The sequence below is a fragment of the Anabrus simplex genome, chromosome 13 (assembly GCF_040414725.1).
Source record: "Anabrus simplex isolate iqAnaSimp1 chromosome 13, ASM4041472v1, whole genome shotgun sequence".
NCBI classification, from domain to species: Eukaryota; Metazoa; Arthropoda; class Insecta; order Orthoptera; family Tettigoniidae; genus Anabrus; species Anabrus simplex.
Window position 1 is genome coordinate 37,064,547 of NC_090277.1, and position 23,907 is coordinate 37,088,453.

At 37.7% G+C, this 23,907-nt stretch overlaps 1 protein-coding gene across 2 annotated transcripts in view; it reads right to left on the reverse strand.

Annotated features, from left to right (window-relative positions):
* LOC136884803 (gastrula zinc finger protein XlCGF57.1) overlaps nucleotides 1-23,907 on the reverse strand; it is a 51,438-nt gene that overhangs the window by 18,600 nt on the left and 8,931 nt on the right. The window contains exon 2 of one of the 2 annotated variants that reach the window (XM_067157096.2): nucleotides 4,178-4,258. The exons of the other annotated variant lie outside the window; for it this stretch is intronic. Coding sequence (XP_067013197.2) covers nucleotides 4,178-4,258 — 81 coding nt within the window. The remainder of the gene's footprint in view (nucleotides 1-4,177; nucleotides 4,259-23,907) is intronic. 2 annotated transcript variants of the gene reach the window in all.

Here is a 23,907-nt window from a genome sequence, read left to right on the forward strand (position 1 = left end):
TGTTTTGCTTTGCGTTCATTGCTCCATGGAGCATTGTCTTTGCCCCTCGTGGATTATTTCCTTGGTCTGGCAGTTTTCTGATTTAATCACTTTATTATTTTATCTGCTCCTTGGTGTGTGGAATCGATATGAGAAGGGTATTGTTAAAATAAGTGTGGATATTGAAAATGACTCCCACGCTTGGAATTGCGTTTCTATTCCTCGCCGAAGGAAAGATTGAATAAAGATTGAGTTAATGATATTAAGCTCGCAGTTTTTAGTAGCGAGGTCAGTGGTGGAATAAATGCTATCATCTCAAGAGTAACTGTGCCCTATGCATGTAAGAAAAGATGAGGTCACGAGACCTTGGTACGATTATCTTTTGGGCTGACGCCAAATATGTATGTATTACCTTGTTATTATTACTGGTTATTTCATCTAATTAATCCCTTTGATTTACGTTACATTACAATAAATTCTCATCTATCATTTACACGGATTTTTACTCGTAGTAGTGTTAGTTGTTAGCTTTAATTGTTTGAGGAGAATAACGTTTTCAGCTCAGGGCTATGTCTTTCGCCCTTCCTGATCGGGGATCCACGGCAAATTTGTTTCCCTACGATGGTCGTGATTCACCATGTGTGTCCTTTAGTTAGGGAGGGTGTGGCTCAGAATGCAAAATCGGTCCTTATATTGTATATTCTTTAAAGTCATAATATTTCATATTTTCTTCGTTCGCAACACTGATTTACGTATTCACAGGCTCCTTACCTTCATTTGCGTGAAAGCAAACCTATTTCTTGTGTGCTCGTATTTTACCATTATTGTGTAGTATAACGTGTATATTTTTTCGAGTGGTGAACCGAAAAATTTATTTTCATACCTTGTCCTACATAATGGAAACATCAATAGATGCTATCCCCCAGATCAAGTGCAAGAAAGAGAACAAGAGATACATCACATTGTAAATCACAACAACAAAAGCGAGAGTGGTAAGAATAATATTTCATTTTATTTTACTACAGATTATCATAGTTTTTCGCACAACATTCTGCTCGTGTAAATGGTGAGGTATTTTACAATAATGATCCTGGAAGTACTGAAGTCTGTGTAAAAGGGGAAAATTGCTATCTCAAATGAAACCTCTCACAGTGATCAAAGGCAGTACTCTTCCTGTCTCAAAAACAGAAGACATAAAATAATTTCCTGCAGAACCACTTGGCTCAACATGGCAAGGTCATCCATCACTGCAGTTTTATAAAACTACGATATTAGCAAGTGGAACAGCTTTCACTGGTCATGAGAGTTTCAACACCATCTCTCAAGTCTACATCAATAAGTCCATGTCAAATGCCTGACATTGCATCATAAATAACAGCAAACTGAAAACTTGTCCCCCATATACAAAAGATAACCGCGCGAGCGATGTCACTTCTCGGTTTGTTGTATAGATTTTCTGACATCACCGATATCCACGCCCTCCGAGCCTACTATGTATCTTGCATCCTACCGATTATTGAATTCGCGTCTCCCATTTGGTCAACCTCTTCACCCACTAATCTGAATTATATTGACCGCGTGCAGTCATTCTTCTGTGCCATTGTTAGAGCCAGAGTATCTGATTGTCGAAACTTGAGCAGTAATCAGATACTAGACAAGTTAAACCTTCACCCGTTATCTAGTCGCAGGAAAGTAGCCGACCTTAGATTCCTATATAACGCTGTTAACGGTTTATTTCATTCTCCTGAACCTGCATCCTTCTTTTCCATACATGTTCCAACTCGCAAAACCAGGATTAATACGCCCCTTCATATTCCGTATTCCCGCCTCTCTCTCGTTCAAAGAAGTTTATTTATCCGCATACCAACCCTCCTTAACTCTTTATCATCTGACAGGAACTTGGACGTTTTTTCTTCGTATGCCTCCTTTAATCGATTCTTCCTTAACTTAACCTAGTTCATTTTCTTCATATTCCTTTTTTCTCTTCTCATTGCTGTCCTCTCTTTTGTACATAATATAATATTTATTTTTTACTGTGCTAGACCATTACTTAAGTGTTATGTCTGTATTTATCTTACTGTGCCTAGCTATAAGTTCTTCTCTTCGTTTTACGTTCAACAATTTTTCTCGTTTCTTTAGCCTTTATTTTTTGTTTTTGTTATATTGTGTCTCTAATTATGTTAGTTTTTAATTTTTTCCTCTATATTTATCGTTAGATGTTTTTTCGTCATTATTCTTCCACTTTTCTTTATGCTTGCCTTGTGCTACTCTATTGTAAATATGTATTTCATTGTGGAACTCTGTAATTCGGCTTCTCGCTGTTTTGGTTTCCCAAATAAATAAATAAATAAATAAATAAATAAAACAACAATATTACTTAGTATGTGTGAACAGTACCTATCTTAATAATGATTCTATTAATATAAGTGACCATTATTGCAGATCATTTTCTTTTGCTGTGTTCAAAATCTAAGTGAACTACAAAATTTTAGTGAGAGAAATCCTGTTTTGTATTCTCCTCAGCATTTTAATGTTCTTCTTCATATATTATTATCCCATGTATGCTGAAATGCTTTTTTTAAACTGTGATAAAGGAAAGTAATTACAATGTCAATTTATTTTAATTAAATTGCTTTTCTTCACAAGGGTTTGGAATTTAAATTGAATACAGTTTTAGAAAAAAAGCGTAAAATTATACAATATTGCAACAAAAACGGTCAAGTCAAAGTTTATATTAACAAAAAAGATGGGTTCATTATGAGTCAGATTTCTCTAAACAGCAGTACTTACACATTATACCATTAAGGATATAAGTACGAAAAAAACTTTTGTGGCTATCGTTGCTTTGTCTCTACAGATTTTTCATCCATATTGAAAAATATGCCTTCAGTTACTCGGCCGGTTCTAATACTAGATGCCTCAATTCATTATTTCCCAGTAAACGAGTCACCTTCAAATGTGCATTACTGTTTTTCAGAAAATGTCAAGGATTGTTAAAATCATGACAACAAAGAGACATTCAAGAGTGGAAATTGTCCTGTTTGAATGCTCAGGGATATTTTTGATGTGAGAAGCTATCATATAACATAAAACCATCTAAAATAACACTGAACGATCAGGAAAATGTAGACATACTGACATACTGATTTTCATAAACAATCCAATTCTTAAATATTCAGAACTTAAACTTTATCCCTGTTATCTTTCACATCCTGCACTGGAAAATACAGCTCAGCTCGAAATACGTATCCTCTATGTCTCCTGTTGCCTGTGAAATGCTCATGCTGAAGGCAGGGAGGATCCTCAACAGCTTTACCATCAGCTGCCATAGAGAGTTAGGTGTCACCGAGGAGGCAAATTAAGGAAATGAAGAGTGAGGTAGTTTTCCATTGTTTTCCTCTCCTAGCCAGACAGTGTTCTTACATACCAGTCTTTTAAGTTCAATGTAATGTACATACAGAACAACCAATATCAATGTCAATTCCACACCCTTTCTTACAGGATCCAGCTTTATTAAGAATGCTGATACCAGCACTGCTCACATTTCAGTCATTTTTATCGTCAGAGTCATAGATGTGACTGAGACACATAATAAAAGTGACAATCTTGTTCTGGGTCAATCTAGAAGTCATCAGGCATTGAGCAAACAGTATCTCATGACTTATGGATTAGGGCACACCACCTCATATGAAATTTGGAAGGGAAATCATCAAGGACATAAGCCTTAAACCTCACGAACCATACAAATTAATATTCCTCGGCATCGAATCCTGTAATACTGACGGGTTGGAAAAGAACATGAGTTGACCAAGGGAGGTCGGACAGGATAGGTGAAAATTAGAGCCTGACACAAATAAATGGAAGCAACGCAAGGACTAAGCTAAGGGCCCCATGGTCGCCAAACCATGCTCACATGTTCAGAGCTCCTGAGACCTCTTTTAGTCACCTCTTATGAAAGTCAGGGGATACCATGGGTGTATTCTTTATCTGCGTCTCACACCCATAGTGAGTAGCATAAAATTTTGAACTACATGAAGATATATAAATATTATTTCAAAAGCCTGGCAATCTTGCAATAAACACCATATTTCCCCTTCAAAATGAGGAGTTGTTTATTGAAATCTATTCAGCAGATCACTTACAATTTGCATAAGCAGAAAAAATCATCAAAACATTATATTACTTCAGATGTGTTCACCTGTGTTTGTCCTGACTCTGGCAACTGTGATTTGGTTTCTTTATTAAAATGCATCTCGCCCAATGCAAGTACATAGCTGTCCTGTGGAAGAGTTAATATATTAGGCACATTCTTAACATACATTGGGAAATTTAATTACATATGAGTGGATTTAACAATTCATGATTTGCTAGCAAATGATTCAGTTTATGTTTCAATTCTTCAATATCATTTTCGTAGAAATTTCCATGTTTAGGATCCCTAAAAACATGACAACAAAAAGACATCCGGGAATAGAAAAGTGTCCTGTTTGAATGTTCAGGGATTTTTTTTGAGTGTGGAGCAATTGTATAAAATAAGAACCTCTAAAATAATACCGAAAAATCTGGAAAATTTACAGATGTACAGAAAAATATTCTGCTCATCAAAAAGAAACCAATTCTGAAATATTCAAAACTTCAAAATTTATAACTGACATCTTTCACCTGTTGTACCAGCAAATACAGCTCAGCACAAAATAAGTATTGTGCATATCTCCTGTTGTCTGTGAAGTGCTAAGCCTGAAGGTAGGGAGGATCCTCAACTGCTCTACCATAAGCTGCCATAGAGAGCTAGGTGTCGCTGGTGAGGCAAACTAAGCAAATGAAGAGTTTTGTAGATTTCCAATGTGTTCTTCTTCAAGCAAGAGAGTGCTGTTTCATACCAGTCTCTCATGCTCACTGAAATATACAAACGGACCAACCATATGATCGTCAATTTCACACCCTTTCCTACAGGATATGGCTGTATTAGGTATGCTGTTACTAGTGCTGCTCATATCTGAGTCACTTTCATATTACCGGACAAGATGGCCATGCGGTTAGGGGCACGTGGCTATGAGCTTGTATCCGGGAGATAGTGGGTCGAATCCCACTGTTGGCAGCCTTGAAAATGGTTTTCCATGGTTTTCCATTTCCACACCAGGCAAGTGCTGAGGCTGTACCTTAATTAAGGCCATGGCTGCTTCCTTTCCACTCCCAGGCCTTTCCTACCCCTAGTTGCCATAAGACCTATCTGTGAGGGTGCGACTTAAAGCCACTAGCAAAAGAATCTATCATATAGTCAGAGACAATGATAAGACTGAGACACAAAAGAAAAGTGAAAAACTTGTTCTGAGTCAATCCAGAAAACATCAATCATTAAGCATGCAAGTATCTTACCAGAGACGGATTAGGGCAGGCAGCCTCATATCAAATTTGGAAGGGAAGTCATCAAGGACATAAGCCCTAAACAACATGAACCATACAAACAATTATTCCTATAGGTTATCTGAACCACACCGAGCTACAATAATATAGAGGGGCTGTATGCCTGACATCAGCACTCCTTATGGAGGCATGAGAATATAATTCATATGTTTTAACCCTTTGCAGCCTAATCTTCTGTCACATGTTCCAACAGTCTGGTCCAAATAAAGTTTGCACATTTTTACCTTGTCAGATTAAACTCAGAACTTTTATTGGTAAACATAATTATATTACTATTATGATTATTATGTTCTATAAATACGAGTCTAGTGAGTTACTTACAGCTGTACACAAAAGTCATCAGTGCAGGAGTGAAAAATAACATAAAAACTGAAGGGGAGTGATGAAGCTACGAGGAACCTGAGGTCCTCTAGTCCTGACGAATAACTTGGTCTAGGAGGCTCACTATCATGAAATGTTACATTCTGGTAAACACTATTGTAGTTTGTATTCCCATTTGTATGTGTAGAAGTAATTTCAGCATCACTGTTACTCATTTATCAACACTGACCTGAGAAGCATCATCATTGCCGCATCCCCTCTTAGACCCGGTCCATTAGCTTCGTGCATCTCCTTGCTTTTGTAGCAGTCACTCGAATTTCCTCTTCTGAATCTTCAGAAGCAGAATATGATGGTCCGGTATCTTTTCATGGTTTTTTACGCACAGGTCTAATCGCTGAAGTTTCACTTGCAATGCTGGAGTTCACTACATCTTCATCTACACTTGACAGTTCCCTAACTCTTTGTGTAATTCAAAGAAATAATCATTGTCACTGCTCTTTAAATAAAGGTGCATATGTATATCTTCTTCATTCATATTTGCTGCTTTTATATCACAAATTCAACTGAGACAATACGCATTCACTGATAAACACGCTTAGTACAACACGTGTACAACACTACTCAATGTAAAGAAAACACAGGTGACAGGCCGTTAGTAACCATGACGATACATGGCTATATATATCTTGTATTATTTCCATGAAGATAAGAGAATGGCTTTCTTTGTGCACAAAAATTTGCTCTAGAAAATTCAGGGATATTGACAGACCTCAATCATATCAAAGAACTTCAATAAGTAACTTCTTAAATAGAACGAGGTGACCTCGACATTGGACCAGTTACAATAAACCATGATGTCGAGGTCGAGTTTGATTGTCGCCTTCAGAAATGCAGCCCTATGTTCAGCATAAAGGTGCACTAATCAGTGTAACTAAACCATGGACATATTTTGTTTGAAGTAAATATTACTGAATTATAATTGAGATTGCTTTTGTAATTCCTGTTTCTAATTCAACTCATTTTAAGGTTTATATCAGGTCAGGCACATCCTGCTACCATATGCAACAGTAGACAGTACTACCTGCAGCTGTGTAGTCGAGGGTTGTGCGGCCGTTACCGAACCTGACGAACTAAGGAAGAATCAATGGCTATGGGCAGAGGAGTTCACCCTTAGGAGGCTCGTTGAAGCCAATGTGTAGGAAATGACACATAATTTCAACTGGAAGCTGCTGCCTTGCAGATGTGGCAGGGGACTGTTAAACAGTAAGAGAGATAACCCTGACAGAAAATCTTCTCTAACGTTATGCCTAGCAAGTCAATTGGAGAGTAAATGGAATCATTTTCACACTACTACGAGCCTTGGATGGAAACAAAGAACTCAAAAGTAGAAAACAGCACCCGCAGACCGATGACAGGTATGCTGGGTTACAGCCTGATGATAGGCCTGGCTTTGCGATTGTGCAACAACCCTGGAGAACACAATACACTCTAATAGGAACAATCATTGTACTGATTATGACTGGGAAATGTGAAGTCATCATGGAGTGAAGGATTTTATCAATTCTAGGATTGAGTGAAACTAAATGGAAAGGTAAAAGGAAGAAAGAGTTGAGAAAAACTATTCCCTCTACTGGAATGGTAATAACAGAGAGATGAGAAAAGGAGTAGGATTGATGTTGTCAAAGAGTTAAATGGTATTACCAAGATCCAATACATCAATGAGAGAATTATAAAGGCAACACTTCAATTTGGGAAAAAGATGCTGATACTGGTGTAAAAGAGCCTCCGTGGCTCAGACGGCAGCGCGTCGGCCTCTCACCGCTGGATACCGTGGTTCAAATCCCGGTCACTCCATGTGAGATTTGTGCTGGACAAAGCGGAGGCAGGACAGGTTTTTCTCCGGGTACTCCGGTTTTCCCTGTCATTTTTCATTCCAGCAACACTCTCCATTCTCATTTCATAGCATTTATCACTCATTAATAAATCACCTTGGGAGTGGCGACCCCATTGTAATAACAGCCTATATATGTTTCATTCATTATATCACCGACCCGGTCAATGACTGGAAAACAGGTTGTAGGTTTTCACTTCACTGGTGTAAAAGTATGTCCCTCAGACGGGTAGCAGTCAAGATGAAAAGAACAAATTTCTTGAAAACCGAGAAGGGACCATCAGTGAAGAAAGGGCAATAATTGGAAACTCAATGCACAGCTCGGGACAGACAGGAAATGTTATGAGAAAGTGATGGGACCACATGGCTATGGGGAAAGGAATTCAAAAGGGGAACATCTTCTAGACTTCTTCATAAGAAACTGTTTGGTAGTAAAAAACTCATTCAACAAAAGAGTCAGTCACATGATTACCCGTTACAGCTGGGATGGAAAGAGCAAGACAGTCACTGACTATGTCATTACAGATAAGAAAGAAGTAGACGTGTAACTGATGTCAAAATGATTGCAAGTTAGAACCTCAAAAGCGACCACTGGTTGTTAGTAGCAGATCTGAAAGACATTAACATACCTAAGACAACAACTATGAAACTACCTAAGGTTTGGGAACTACAACATATTGGAAAAAGGACCGACTATCAGGACCGTATAAGAGGACAACTGCCTACAGAAGTGGAGAGTGGTGATGTAGAGTGGACAAGATTTAAAAACACCTTGATAAAGGAGGCAATAGAGGTTTGCAAGAAGAGAAGTGCGAGTGTAAGTGAAAAACAAAAGCCCTGGTGGATTGAAAGAGTGAGATCTTCAATAAAGGAAAGGAATATAGCACAAAAAGAATGAGATAGAGAGGAATCTAAGCGACAACAGATAAGGAATGTGGTGAAGTTGAAGAGCTCGAGCAAGTTTACCGGGACAAGAAAATGAGAGTTAAAAGAGTAGTAGAAGAGGAGATGATAAAGTCCTGGGAGAAATGTACTCAAAAACTGGATAAAGACAACAGAGGTAATATGAAATTATTGTTCAGTGAGATCAAAACAAAAGGAATTCAGTTGAAACTATCCAAGCAATTTGGATCAAATGGAAAACTGGCCATGAAAGAAGAAGATATCAGAGAGGTTCTGCTGAATAATTATGATCACCTATTAAGAAGGACAGAAGCAGATAAGAGAACAAAAAACCACCTATTTAAACCTGCACAGAGGAACCTCCCATTTCAGGGGTGTAGAGTGGCAACATAGAGTCTTCAATGCAATTTTGAAAGATGACAAGATACCTACTGATTCGAGCAAGGGTAACATTATACCCCTGTTTAAGAAAGGAAATCACCAAAAATGCTCCAACTACTGGGGAATAACACTCCTTTCTCATGGGCTTAAAATTCTTGAGGAAATCTTACAGAGCAGAGTGTGAGTCATCTTATAGCCACAGTTTGAAGAGGAATAGTATGGCTTCAAGCCTAACAGATCCACAACAGACCTAATCTTCAGTGTCCATATTTTAATGGACAAATATTGGGAAGAAGGCAGAGATCTGTTTATGGGAATGCCTGAGAAAGAGGAATGTGCCAGAGGTACTGGTGAGGAAAGTTCAGATGCTGTAAGAGAACTGTACCAGCTGTGCGTGACTGGGCGATGGACATTCATCCTGGTTTCAGACAAAAGTGGAGTCCAGCAAGGCAGTGCACTATCCCGATTATTGTTTATCACCTTCCTGGATGACATAATGAAGACCATCACGGAAACCTCTTGTGAACTTAATGCGATGGCTTTAGCTGATGATGTTATGATCTGGGGAAAAAACTGAGGAACAAGTACAGTTGATACTCAATAAATGGAAGCTGAAATTCGAGGAGTTTAATCTCAAGATAAGCCAACCCAAAACAGTAGTGATGGCAATAAACAGAGAGGGATGACCAGCAAACATATTGCTACGAAAACATCCACTAGGAAGTGTGGAAAGCTTTACATACCTGGGCAGTATAATATCCTGAGATACACTAGCCACAAAGAAGGTGGCAAATAGAGTGCAGAAGAGCTCTCACTTTTACCAGCAAGTATGAACACTCCTCTGGGGTCCCTAAGTTCCAACAAAATTAAAGCTGGCGATATTCAACCAGTAGTCCATACCAATCATAAACTATGGTACTGAAACCCGCACCGTCAGTAAGAAAGACTCATCAAGATAGACCAATCATAAACTATGGTACTGAAACCTGCACCGTCAGTAAGAAAGACTCATCAAGATAGCAGGCATCTGAGATGAAGTTCCTTACATCCACAATTCAAAAAAACAAACTGGACAAGTTAAAGAATGAGGTGGTTAGGAAGGAAGCTGGGATTGTTACATCATTGTTAGATTGGGTCAGCATGACCAGACTGAGATGGTTTGGGCACCTAATGAGGATGGACCCAACAAGGACAGCATATGTTAACTTGGAGAGACATGTGGGAGGAAAACGGATGGTAGGAAGGCCAAGAACCTACCGGATGAATATTGCAGATCAGGGAAGGACACTGGAAGACATCATTAACAACAGAATGTATCTCAGTAAGACAGAATAAAAGAGACTTGCCAACATTACCTGGGAAAATGAAACTGTACGATGATGATGATTAAGGTTTATACAGAGGAAGTACTAAGAGTCACAGTAATTGTTTATTTGCTTATGTTTCTGATTTCCTTTAAAGACAATCAAATTAACTACAGAACGAGTTGTATGGATGAAGAGGAACAGTATGATTTCAGGCCTAACAGGTCCACAACAGACTTAAATACAGTCACTTATGCTTTGTACACTTCCAAATTAAGTGCACTTATCAAGTAACTAGCAGCAATCACTGCCAAATGCTGTTACAACCATATTTCATTTCCCTCACATTTGTAAATTAAAAAATTAAGCTCCCACTGCTAAGAAAAAATAGCGAAGAAAACCTAGCAGAGGCAGTTGATAAATAACATCCTGCTAAACAATTAAAAGTATATGAAATGGAGACTATTATATAATATCAAATTATTTAACCCTGATCACTTGCTACTCACATTTATTGTGCAATACAAAACTGTAGTGGTCTGGGCGACGTTCTTTTAAAATTATATTATTTTTATTTTTTAAATTACCAAACCAATGACCATAACTACAGCATATGTCCCAGGCCGAAGATATAAAACTAGCATTTTGTGCAGGCTATAAGGACAATAAAACAGCTGAAGTCATGGTACAGCAAACAAAGAGGAGCAGCAGGAAATTCTTAAGTCAGCAAGAAGTCATTGAAAGTCTTCACAATAAGCTCAATGATTCAGGTCACAAAGTTTAAGGGTAGCTTTTTTCAAGAGGTGATCCAAGACCTCATCAATATCACTTCTGTTACGTCAGGAAGTTTCTCACACCACCATATTCTCAAAATCTTTGTCACTGGGCAGTATCAGACAGTCCAGGTTTTGCAGATGGGAATATTGAAAAGAAAAAGAAATAGTTAGGGCTATTACAGAACCAATCCTAGAAACATTGATGTTTAATGACATGGCTATTAAGAAGGGCTTGGTGTGGTACAATAAGCAGTTTTCTGGCTATGTTGACTTAGGTCAGGGGTATTTAGACATTAAGGAATATAAGGTGGCCAAGCAGGCCTTAGACTCTATGGTGGCAGCAGGGAATAGGAGGTGGAGAATACCAGTGAGTGAGTGAGTGGCCCAAAGAAGTGAAATAAAATTATGGGAAACTTTATTTGAGAAAACTGCATGAGGCAGCTACATAAATCATATATAGTCAACAGTTGTGATGGGATTGGGACTAATCACCTTAGGAATGAAGTTTGTTGGACAGACCTCCCAACATTATTTTAACCATCCAGCAGACTCCGAGCAAAAGGTGTTTGCTTTCCTTGATGCTGCCCACATTATAAAACTTGGAAGGTATTTGCTAGCAGAATATAAGGCTGTCACAGATAGTAGTGCTCCAGACCAAGAAAATATAACTGATGTGAAATACACAGAAAAATTTGTAAATTTACAGGAAGCGAAAGGCCTACACACTGGTAATAGATTAAGGAGAATAATTCAGGATGCATGAGACAGAAGATGAACACTTCCTTAGCTGCATAAACCTTCATTAATTCTGTGACTAATGACCTTAAATTTTGCAGAGATCTTGGTCCTGAATTATTTGTCAGCTTATAATGTCACTAAATCTAAGATTTGATTTAATAAATTCATGCCATCCTATGGTAAGCAAAACAAGGCTGCAAACAGGTATTCCAAGAAGACCAAAGTCTGAAATGATATTATGAAGTGCATAAGTAATCTTAAAAATATTACGTTAATTGAGTCCTTGCCCCTCTATAACTCTAACAAAAATCTGTAAATAATAGTATCATTTTTTATATGTTAAGTGTGCAAGGTCTTGCAGAAACATATGTCTGGTGAGATGATTCTGTAATAAAATACCTTCTCATATGCAGATTAAACCAGGACAACCTGTAATTATTCTTCTCGTGCATGAGGAACAGAGCAGAAAATAAAAATGCTGCTCAATTCAAAGCTGCACACAGGAAGTGTTTCAATGGTCAGATCGAGCCACCTTGTAATTCTAATGTGTTCTTTGAAAGACACTGTTTTTTTATACTGATCTTGTACAGATGTTTCCAAAAGAAATTTATTTTAACAGATTTTATCATGATTATATCATAATGATGTTTGTAGTGCATGTACCTGAACAGTACAGTATTGGCACGTGAGGTGATGTGACTAGTCAATGATGGTAGACACCAAACTTAAAGTATTTTGGTAGAAGCTAATATCTCATTTTGGCATGAACCACCAGACCATAGTACCTAAATCGATGAACTCAGTAAACTACATTATAACAAAGAGGAGTTTTAAACTCCTTCTTGGAAATCACAAGCATAAATTTGTAGCAATAGCAGAGCAAAGAAACAGTGCTGGAAAAAAGGAGAGAAATCCGTGCTAGGTACAAAATGATTAAAAAAGGGAAATAAAAAATATTGAAGAGGGACAGGTGACTTTCAACAAACATATTCTAATAAATATATTTTGTTTTCATAAAGAGAGATAATAAGAGAAAACAGTTACTGTTACCGTGGTTTGGTGGATTAGCAGAGGTGAAAGAAGGTGCGGGGGTGAACAGGTCTCAAAATACAAAATTAAAGTTAAGATAAAATTTAACAAGGTTATATTTACTTTTCAAGATTAAGAAATAACAAATAGAACAGGTACTCAGTAGCCGAAACACAATTCGAAAATATACAATTACAGTGATTACAGGATTTGGGCTCCGAGAGCCAGACACACAATTCTTGAGCTATAAGCCCAACATTACGATATACAGAATTCAACAAAGGGGCAAGACCCCAATCATGCCTAGGAGCACTTGCTCCTCTTTACACGGTAAAGCCTCCTCGAGGCATACAACAACTCAATTTTCCAGAAAGAGCAACTCGCTCTCAAAATTTAAGCCTATCAAAGGCCACACCAAACTCCACATTCAAGTTGTCCTCCAAGGACATGAAAACAGGAGTAAAAATACCCAACCTACTGAGGCCTCTTAAGTAAAGAAACAGGTAAATTACATGGCCTCGAAAATACCAACTTGAGAGGAGGCGTTCTTGCACTCCTAATACACTTTATATAAAACCTACTTGGCACTAGGCCGTTACTGCAAGGGCTAATCCCACACTAAAGAGGTGACTTTTAGAAGAAGACAATTTACATAACATAAAGGAAGAAACGGTTGAGAAAATAAGTTCACCTCAACGCAATATGAGTGGGAGGTCGAGAGGGTTAAGCACTCTCTATCCCAATATGTAGTTCAAAAGATAGAATTGATACGAAGTGTCTTTACATTTTAGGGAAAAGTTACATGGTGGAAAGGCTTCAGACCTGCCCCGAGAGTTAAACTGCTGAGCTGACAAGAAAAGAAGTTATTAAACGGCCATTACCTGGTGGCTGAACTGCTGCCCGAAGAAAGAGGCGCTTCCCGCCACCTGCTACGTACTTTACGCATTGATAGATGTTACTGAAGTGGCCCGGAGACCCGAAAATCAGCAGTTTATATACCCTCGTGGAAAGTTCGAGGCGTTTCAGGAATGAGAACACCCTCCCACAAAAATTTTATTGGTTAACGACGAAAACCCCTACACTAGATGAGGAAGAAACACCTTATTGGTGGAAAATTAATTACAGAAAATTATGATTGGCCAGTTTCAAAACTGGCAGAAAGAAAGGGTTAATATAGCCAACTTAAACAATAACTGAAAGAAATTTAACAAAGAACAAACTTATGAATTCAAAATTTCTCCAAAAACATAGTTCTTTCACTTCGCACTAGGGTGCACAATTGTAGTTCTTCAGTAGTGCCATCTGGAAGAGAATGTCCACACTTCATACTACAGGCAAAACAAAAATACATCGAAAACGACCCAGTTCAGAAACTTCAAAATTTCCAAGTAGTGACATCTTCTGAGAAACTTGAAAATTAACACAGTAGATAAAGTTCAGACTTCCTCCAGTAGAGGAGTTTCAACTGGCGCAAAGTTTGAATTAGCGGCGTGGGGGTGTACCACCTGGTACAGTTACAATCAAAATGTTTGAAATAACAACCAGTTTTCAAAAGTATACATTCTATCCATTTGTCAGCAAGAAAGAACGCATCACAATGAAGCTTTTAGAATACAATGACTAGATTTCGAAGAATTAGATTCTAACAATTTAACATCAAACAAAGCTCATTTTAGTTTAGGTACCTCAACTAATTTAAAAAGAATTGGAGTTTTACAATTAGGTATCCAAGATTTAAGACCAAAGGCCACAATAGGCTCACACCTCCAGGATGTTTAAACACGATTTTACTAGCAAACACATATAATTAAAAGAGAGAACTGTCACAAAGAAAGGAACAGGAAAAGGAGGGGAGAAAGGGATAAAGGAGATGAAATCCTGCATGAATGTAATTATAGGCTAAAAAGTTAAAAGAAAGCACATGGACACGGCACAGTAAGTTTGCTTTAGGTGAATTTATAAAGTGTTAAAAGTTCTTAACCACGTCTTGACATACAGCCCAACATGGCAGAATTAACTTTAAAGGGAACAGAGAGTTTAAGTTCTCGCCATTAAAAGACAAATACAAGACACCAAAATGCAGTAAAATAGAAAGTTACTGATAAAGCCAGAAGGGCAACAGGAATGTACAAGTTCCTGCGCGAAAGTGAGATATAATTTCATCAGCTCACCCAGACCTCTTGCTTGATGGATTTTTCCAGACTGACAGAAAAATAATAAAGTCCGCACAAGGAACATGCACTAAAATTGGAGCTCCCTCCACTCCAAACCACAGTCGGGCAAATTAGGCCCATTTATAGGACGGCACGAGGACTGACTTCGAAAAGGAAGGAAGCGTCGAGAAGGTGCGATGATGTCACAGGTGACGTAGTGCAGAATTAGCAGGAAAGACAGCCTGCTCAGTATGTAGCGGGAGCATGATGATGGCAGAGCAGGAGGCAGGTGAGCAAGTAGTAAAAATATACGTAGTAGCAGGAAGAAGAGATGACGGTGAATGAAACAGAAAACACGGACAACACAAAATGTAGATTCTTGTAGATTAGGAGCACATTACATACTCTCGCCACCAGGTGAAATCCGAAGGATCGGCGAAAAATAAGAGATGATGAGCAGTCGAAGTTCAGGAGAGGCGCCTTCTCGTGGGAGCAATGATCGTCGGAGATTCAGATGTAATAACGGGAAGAAAGAACAAAGGCAGGAGCAGAAAAAGTTCCAAATAATGCAGGAAAAGATAATAAAAGGGGTAAAGAGGGGGAGGGGAGGGAAATGATGGAAATAAAAAGTACCACTAAAAAAAGACAGTCCGGACCATTTACAAAAGTTTGATTGACTTTTTTGTGTGTTAAATATGTTTACAAACACAAGAATTATTGTGGCCAAAACAAAAAAGATTCCCATGAAAAGTACAAGATTAAAATCTCAATTATAGGCAGCAAATAAGAGAAATTTTATGAAATACAATATTGATATGAAAAAGTAAACATTAAATTACATGAAAAATTCATGGGAGTGTCCAGCTCAGAAGGGCGTGGGAGGAGGGAGGAGACTGGGTGAGCAAGAAATGAACAATAATTAAATATAATGTATATATATATATATATATATATATATATATACATATATAAATCAATTCATTTGAAGAGAGTACACAAAACAAGAACCGGATCTCCACTAACTCACACCCCCCTCTCCGCCGCCCACCCCGTCCCAGAAAAAGTAAAGGAGATCATACAGCAAAAGCGTTATGATGAAAATTTCTTTAGCTGTAAAAAGTGTGCCTGTTTAATATCAACTGTATTAGAAACAAGGTGAAGCAAAGCAGTGACAGAGGAAGGAAGAGAAAGAATGCGGTAAGGGCCCAGCCAATGAGAGCAAACCTTTACAGATATCTGCTGCTGAGCAGAACTTATGGGATGGTTTTTAAAAGGAATAGGTCAAATAATCTAAACCTATCTTGGACAGCATGAAGACTAGCGTTACAAGTCCGTTTATCAACATCCCTTGCCTGATGTAACTTTTGGAGAGCGAATTGGAGTTGAGAATTAGTAAGTAAATGAGGGAGAGTATCCAAAAGTGTAGGTAAATCCCAATTTAATGATAGCAGTGTTTGAAGATCCCCAACCCAAAATAATTTAGCAGGGGAAAAGGAGGTAAAATTATTAACTGTAGAGTTCAATGCCAAAGCAAACTGAGGGAGTACAGAATCTCATGATTTTTGATCACGAGAGTGAAAGACGAACAGAAAAGACTTCAAATTTCGATGGTAGCGCTTGACAATGTTGGCTTGAGGATGATATGGGTTTGGATCCCACTGGTGTCCGGCTGCCCATTTTTGTTCTGTACTTAACATCTCTTCAACACGTACTACATGTACGTAACACTACCTAATACGTTGAAAGTCTGTTTCGATTACAAATTTTCTTAATCCCATGTGAAAAACGAAAATTATAAAATGTTTTATAGTTAAATACAGTTGCGTTATCAGAAACCAAAAACTTAGGAAAACTAGTAAGAGGGAAAATCTGATTGATTAATTAATAAATTAATAAGAATTTTTTGCAATGAGTGAGCAATAAGGAATTTAGAAAAACCATCTAATAAAGTAAAAATATAAGAATTGGATTTAGAGCATCTGACAAGGCCACAATATAAAATTTCTCAGCCAGCTAGGTAGAAGGAGAAGCAGCATAAGGACCAAAGAGTTGAGCATTTGGGGGCTTATATTTTTGACACAAGTCACAGGATTGAACCCAAGATTAAATGTCTTTACACATATTAGGCCAGAAACATTGTGAAGCAAGATGAGAATATGATTAGGCCATACCAAAACATCCCCCAGTGGGGTTAAAATGAAAATACTGAAAAACCACTGATCGCAAAGCAGAAAGAAGAATGAGTCCCGGAATGGACTGAAGAGTGGGCTTGAAAACAACTAGTTGGTTAAAAAGATAAAAAAGGGCCATAATAATTTGTTGACAATAGGGAACAAGATTTCTATGGTGATGACAAGATTGAAAGGATAATGGGAAGTCAGTAAGGGAAGGAATAGTATTGATAATGTCGATGGGGAGTTGGTTTATCCCAGAACAATTTTCATGATGATCATCAAACAGGTGTGATAAGCCATCAGCTACAGAATTTTGGAACCTGATACAAATTTGAGAAAAAATTTGAAACGAGATAATCGAAGTAGCCAGCGACCAGTTTGACCAATTTTCGTAGCATTGTTTAATAACCAAGAAAGAGCCTGATTATTGGTGCTTACTACAAATTCCCTATGGTCCAGATAATTGGCAAGATGTTTGATGGATGAAAGCAAGGCAAGAGCTTCATGTTCATAAACAGAATATTTACATTCAACGGGTGATAATATGCAACTAAAGTAGACTACGGGAAGAGTTTGGCTATTCTTGGTTTGTTGTAACCCCACCAATAGCAACATCAGAAGCATCGGTGGAAAGTTCAAAAGTCAGATCAAAATCAGGAAGCTATAAAAGGGAGGATTGAGATAGTTTAGCTTTTAAAGTACGCAAGGCAGTTTGTTGAGATTCATGCCAATGAAATTTTATGCCTTTGCGTTTTAATAAATTAAGGCGTTCAGAAATTTGAGAAAAATGAGGAATATATTTGCCGTAAAAACCAACCATACCAAGAAAGGACCGTAACTGATTTAAATTTCTGGTCGGGGGGTGGGGGGTGGGTCGACCTTAAGAATAACAGAAACCCTGTCAGGATCAACAGCAACAACATGTAAACTTAGAATATGACCCAAAAACTTAATGGAAGTTTTGGCAATCAAAACCTTAGAGGGATTGACAGTCAGACCAACAGATCGTACATGCATCTAAACCTCATGAACATGCTGAAGATGAGACTCAAACTTTGGAGGATTGATAAGAATATCATCAATGAAGGGAAATAACTATTTATATTTGATATCAGAGAAAAAAGAATCAACAAAGAGTTGCGTTCTTTGAATACCGAGATTTAGACCAAAGGGAACTTATTTAAATTGATATAAACCATCGAGGGGTGATGAAAGCAGTATAATGAGAGCTATTTTCATCCAGAGGAATTTGATTATATGCAGAATTAAGATCAAAAATAGTCAAATAATTAGAGTTAGAAAAATGCTGAAAGGAGGACTTTACTTTAGGCATGGGATAATCATCATAAAGTATGCAAGAGTTGAGTTTATGATAGTCAACAATAAATCAAGAAGATCCATCCCGTTTATCAACTAAATGGTTCAAAATTTTCATACGAGGAAGACTTAAAAAATAAGGAGAACAAACAGGGGTTGTACAAGCTAAATCAATGTAAGCTTGAAAGTTTTTCACAATACCAAGGAAAGGAGTGATAACATCAGAAAATTCATTAACCAAACCCTGAATTTGATCTAACTGAATAAAGCTAATTGAAAAAGAGTTATTAAAACATGTTGACAAGGTTTGTGAGGTATAATTAATATAATTTATTCATGGAACCAATTTTGAAGAAAAATGAAAGTTAACAAGAGAATTAAGAGAATCAAGAAAAAGCCCTGTGTGAGAAAAAAGGCATAGCCCAAAATTATGGGGGAAGACAAATATTGTAAAATAAGGAATGTAAATGGCCAAGAAAAAATGCTGAATCTTCACAGTAAGGGAGATTTTGCCAATAGTATCAACAGATGATTAGAGGCAGAAACAATACGTGCATAGGAGAGAGAAACTTGAAGACGAGGGGAGAATATCTTGAAGCAATTTAGAGAAAGAAAAACTAATTAGTGAGACAGCAGCTACAGAACCCAAGAGAGCAATTGACGGAATGTTACTAATGGTAACAATGAGATGTGAAGTGGGCTACAAAAGAAAAAGAGTCCGTAATTGAAGCCTGAAAAGGTAAATGAGAAGGTGATTGAAGAATATAATTACAGTATTATGCAAAGAACCAAAGATATTATCACCATTGGTGGAAAGTTGAATATAAGAAGAATAGTCAATGATGCTAGACACTAAACTTAAAGTATTTTGGGAGAAGCTAATATCTCATTTTGGCACGAACTACCAGACCATAGTACCTAAGATGATGAAGTCAGTAAACTCCATTATATAAAAGGAAGTTTCAACCGCCTTATTGGAAATCACAAACTTGTAGCAATAGCAGAGCAAGGAAGCAGTGCTGGGGAAAAGGAGAGAAATCCATGGTAGGTAAAAAATGATTAATCCGATGAGTGCTACGCCCGTCTATAGATGGGCTGATGCGGCCGGTCCACCACTGCTACACCCATCTATAGACTGTGTGCGAGAACTTAATATTTTTTCAGTCTTTTGGTTCACCTTTGGGTAATGCCAAGATAAATGGTCCGTAACCGGACATTATAAATTTTCCAGCTTCACATCACATACAATTTTCCACATCACTTTTGGGTGCCGAATTGGTTTCTGGCATTTTCTGCCATCTGTTGGGTATTATGTAGAACTACTCGATCACGGTTTATAGCTTTGGGAAGTAACTTACAGAGCTTTTTGTAGACCTCTGTGGAGTGCACCTGTGATGTAAACAAACATGGAGTAGCAACCAGCTTGTTGCTCTCGCCGCAATGTTATTTTGGATCAAAGAATCTTTCAGTTATTAACTACAGTGGACAGTGATGATAAGATGATGATTTTAATGAACTGTTAAGTGATTTTGAAAGTGAAAACGATTCAGAGAGTGCTGAAAATATCGTAAGTGAGAAAGAAAAAGAGCTTCCTTATAAACAAAAGAAGAAAGACACGATGAGTTCAAAAGCTATTTAATTACTATTCTCATGGTGGATTGATGATTTTTCTCCAACAGAATGTCGAATGGCAGTAACAGACTCTGGGAGCCAAGTAGTATTTGATGATAACCCCAAAATCATTAAATTTTTTAAAACTTTTGTCCCAGTGGAGCTGGTGCAGCAGGTTGTTGCTGAAACAAATCGGTATCATAAACAACTGGTGGAAAGCATTGAGCTGTCACCACATTTCAGGTTTAGAAAGTGGAGTGATGTAACAGTGGATCAAATGTGCACTTTCCTTGCAGTGTGTATGCTGATGGGAAGAAACAGTAGGAAGACTATATTTGAACACTGGTCATCTGATAGGTTGCTCTACTTGCCAATTTATTCAGAATTGATGCCTAGGGACACATTTCAAATGATTCTCTCAATGTTACAAATGTGTAACAATGATGTTCAGCTTCCTGGGGATCAACTCTTCAAAATTACAGAGTTAGTGAACTCTGTAAGAAAATTATTCAGAAAATCTTTGAAGCCATTCACCAACCTGTGTATTGATGAATCCCTGGTGTTGTTCAAAGGGAGGTTATCCCTCAGACAGTACATTCCATCTAAGCATCACAGGCTTGGTGTCAAACTTTTTGTTTTGTGCGATGTGGAAACCAGATATATTTTAGATTGTATTGTGTACACGGGTGCTGATACAGATATCTCCACTAATGAATACAAGGAGTGTCAGGAAGTGTTGTTACCAAGTTACTTGAACCTTACCTTGACAAGGGACACAAGCTGTTCATAGACAATTGGTATACTAGCCCACTGTTACTTGACCATCTTGTGAGGAGAAAGACTCATGTGCGCAGTACTGTTCGGAAGAACCAAAAGAGGATGCTTGTGTTTGTAAAGGCATTACAGAAAGGGGACATAGAATTGCATCACACTGACAATATGATGGTATTGCGATGGAAGGATAAGAGGGAAATTTACATGCTTTCATCCTTTCACTGCAACGAAATACTAGCAACTGAGAATACTGGTCACAAAACAGGGGACAGTGAAGAAACCAGCTACAGTTTTAGACTATAATAACGGTATGGGTGGGTTTGATAAGAAAGACATGATGCTGCCATACATTGAATGTGTAAGGAAAACCACTAGGGTACAAAAAATGTTTTTCCATATCATAGCTCTGTGTCTTCTGAATGCATTCACTCTGTAGCAACTTCAAACTGGTAGCCATATGTCCTCACAAAGTTCCAATTGGAAGTTATCCGAGAGCTGACTGAAAACCACCACACACCTGGCAAACTGCATAAAGGAGGTCGACCGTCTCTAGAGGAAAATCTATTCCACCTTACAGAGTGACATTTCCCTAATAAGGTTCCCCCTGACTCCTCTGGTAAACCAGGTAAGAAGATCTGCCATGTATGTGCTCACTCGACCCAGTAGCCTGTGAAGCGGAAAGAAAGCCGCTATTAGTGCCGGTTGTGCAATAAAGGGCTATGCATTGTGCCATGTTTTGAAATGTTTCACACAAAGAAAACCTTCTAAAGGTATCAAATGTCAAAGAGACTGTTCATACTGTGAAACATGTACCGGAGAAATGTTAACAATACATGGTAATTATATTTCTGTAGTAGACACCCCTATATATTTAGTAACTGTCATGTCCATGAATACCACAAGATTACAGTTTACATTGAATTTGTTAAAACATCAAATTATGTACTTGTAATGAGTTACATATATTCCATGCCCACAGATTTTGAAAAATAATTTTATTTCAGGCTCTTTATTTTGTATAAATGTGGCATACGCATGGGTGCAAAAAGTGCAATTTTGTTTCTTCTCAGAATAATACTGAACATAAGTGTAAGATTTGCCATTTGTATTTAGATTTATAAAGAACCAACATCCGTAAACATTTTAAGCTAATCATCCCACTGCTAGGTTAAAAATTGAGGCTTCTACAATTTTTTTTTTACATAAGAATGAAAAAACTCAGCACTGAGGTATCAAGCAGTCAACCAGTCACTCAGCACTTAAAAGGTTGAAAAAAGGGAAATCAAAAATATTGAAGAGGAACAGGTGACCTACAACAAACATATTCTAACAAATATATTTTGTTTTCATAAAGAGTGATAACAAAAGAAAACAGTTACAACGGAAATTTTTGAAAATAACCAGTTTTCAAAAGTATAGGTTCTATTCATTCGACACCAAGAAAGAGTGCATGACAATAAAGCTTTTTGAATACAATGACTAGATTCTGAAGAATTAGATTGTAACAATTTAACATCAAGAAGATGCATTTTAGTTTAGATACCACAAATAATTTTAAAAGAATTAGAGTTTTACAATTTGATATCCAAGATGTAAGACCAAAGGCCACAATAGGATCACACCTCCAGGGTGTTTAAAAAGCATTTTGCCAGTGAACACGTACAATTAAAAGAGAGAAATGTCACAAAGAAAGGAACAGTGAAAGGAGAGGTGGGGGGAGAGGGAGAAAGGGGATCAAATCCTGCATGAATTTAATTATAGGCTAAAAAGTTAAAGTAGAGCACACGAACAAAGAACAGTAAGTTTGCTTTAGGTGAATTTAGAAAGTGTTAAAGTTCTTAACAAAATCTTGACGTACAGTGCAACGTTGCAAAATTAACTTTAAAGAGAATGGAGAGTATAAGTTCTCACTATTAAAAGGCAAACCCAAGTCACCAAAAGGCAGTAAGATAGAAGGTTATTGATAACGCCAGAAGGGCGACAAGAATATAAAAGTTCCTGTGCGAAAGTGAGAAATAAGTTCATTAGCTCACCCAGACCTCATGCTTGATGGATTTTTCCAGACTGACAGGAAAAAAAAATTCCATGCAAGGAAAATGCATTAAAATTGGAGCTCCCTCCACTACAAACCACAGTCGAAGCCAGACATGATTTCACTGGGAAAAGTTGGCCCTTTTATAGGAGGACACGAGAATCGACCTTGAACAGGAAGGAAGCATCAAGAAGGTTCGATGACGTCACAGATGACGCGGCGCCGTAACAGCTGGAAAGACAGCCTGCTCATTATGTAGCAGGAGCATGATGATGATGGAGCATGGGGCAGGCAAGCAGGTAGTAAATATATACGTAGTAGCAGGAACAAGAGATGATTGTAAATGGAGCAGATAAAAAAGGTACAACATAAAATGTAGATACTTGAAGATTAAGAGAAGCATGTTACACCAATTGGGAAGCCCTTTCATTGTGTAGTGAATATGCTGATTATATTACAGGCAGTGTGGTAAAATGTATCACTAAATCAGTTAAATATGAGCAGTATTTGCACCGTTTGCAGTCCATGAGCAGTGATAAAACACATAGACTGGTGCAGTGTAATGAGACTAGATGAAAGATATCCTTTTCTACTTTGAACCACAGTAAACAACTAACTTGCTGGTTAGGCCTTTCTTCTTCTCCCAGAAAGTCTTCATCATTTCACTTTGGTACCTCCTCCCCTCCTTTCATCACACGTTCTTGGACTTCGCTTTTCCTGCAACTGCTTGAATTTATAATTTTTAACTTGAAACATATCTCAATTAAAGATTCGTTTTCAAGTGGTGCCAAATTCCACTGTATCTCTTATTGTTTCTACTGCCCACTTAGTAGTTGCATTTAATTTGATGATGCATTTAAAGATTTTCTTTGTTAGCTGACTCTCGTTCATTCTTGTGCGGTGTCAATATGGTGTCTGATCTTCTCTGTCTACCTCTATAGGTCTCATTTCTCCTATTCCCCCATGTATGACTCTCATTTTTTCAGGTCCTGAGATATTATTATTATTAATATGAACGGATAAATTTAGATGAGAAGGAACATTACTTGTTCTAATAGCAAGACACATTTTCTTAATGGGGCTGCTTGATCGAAAATCAC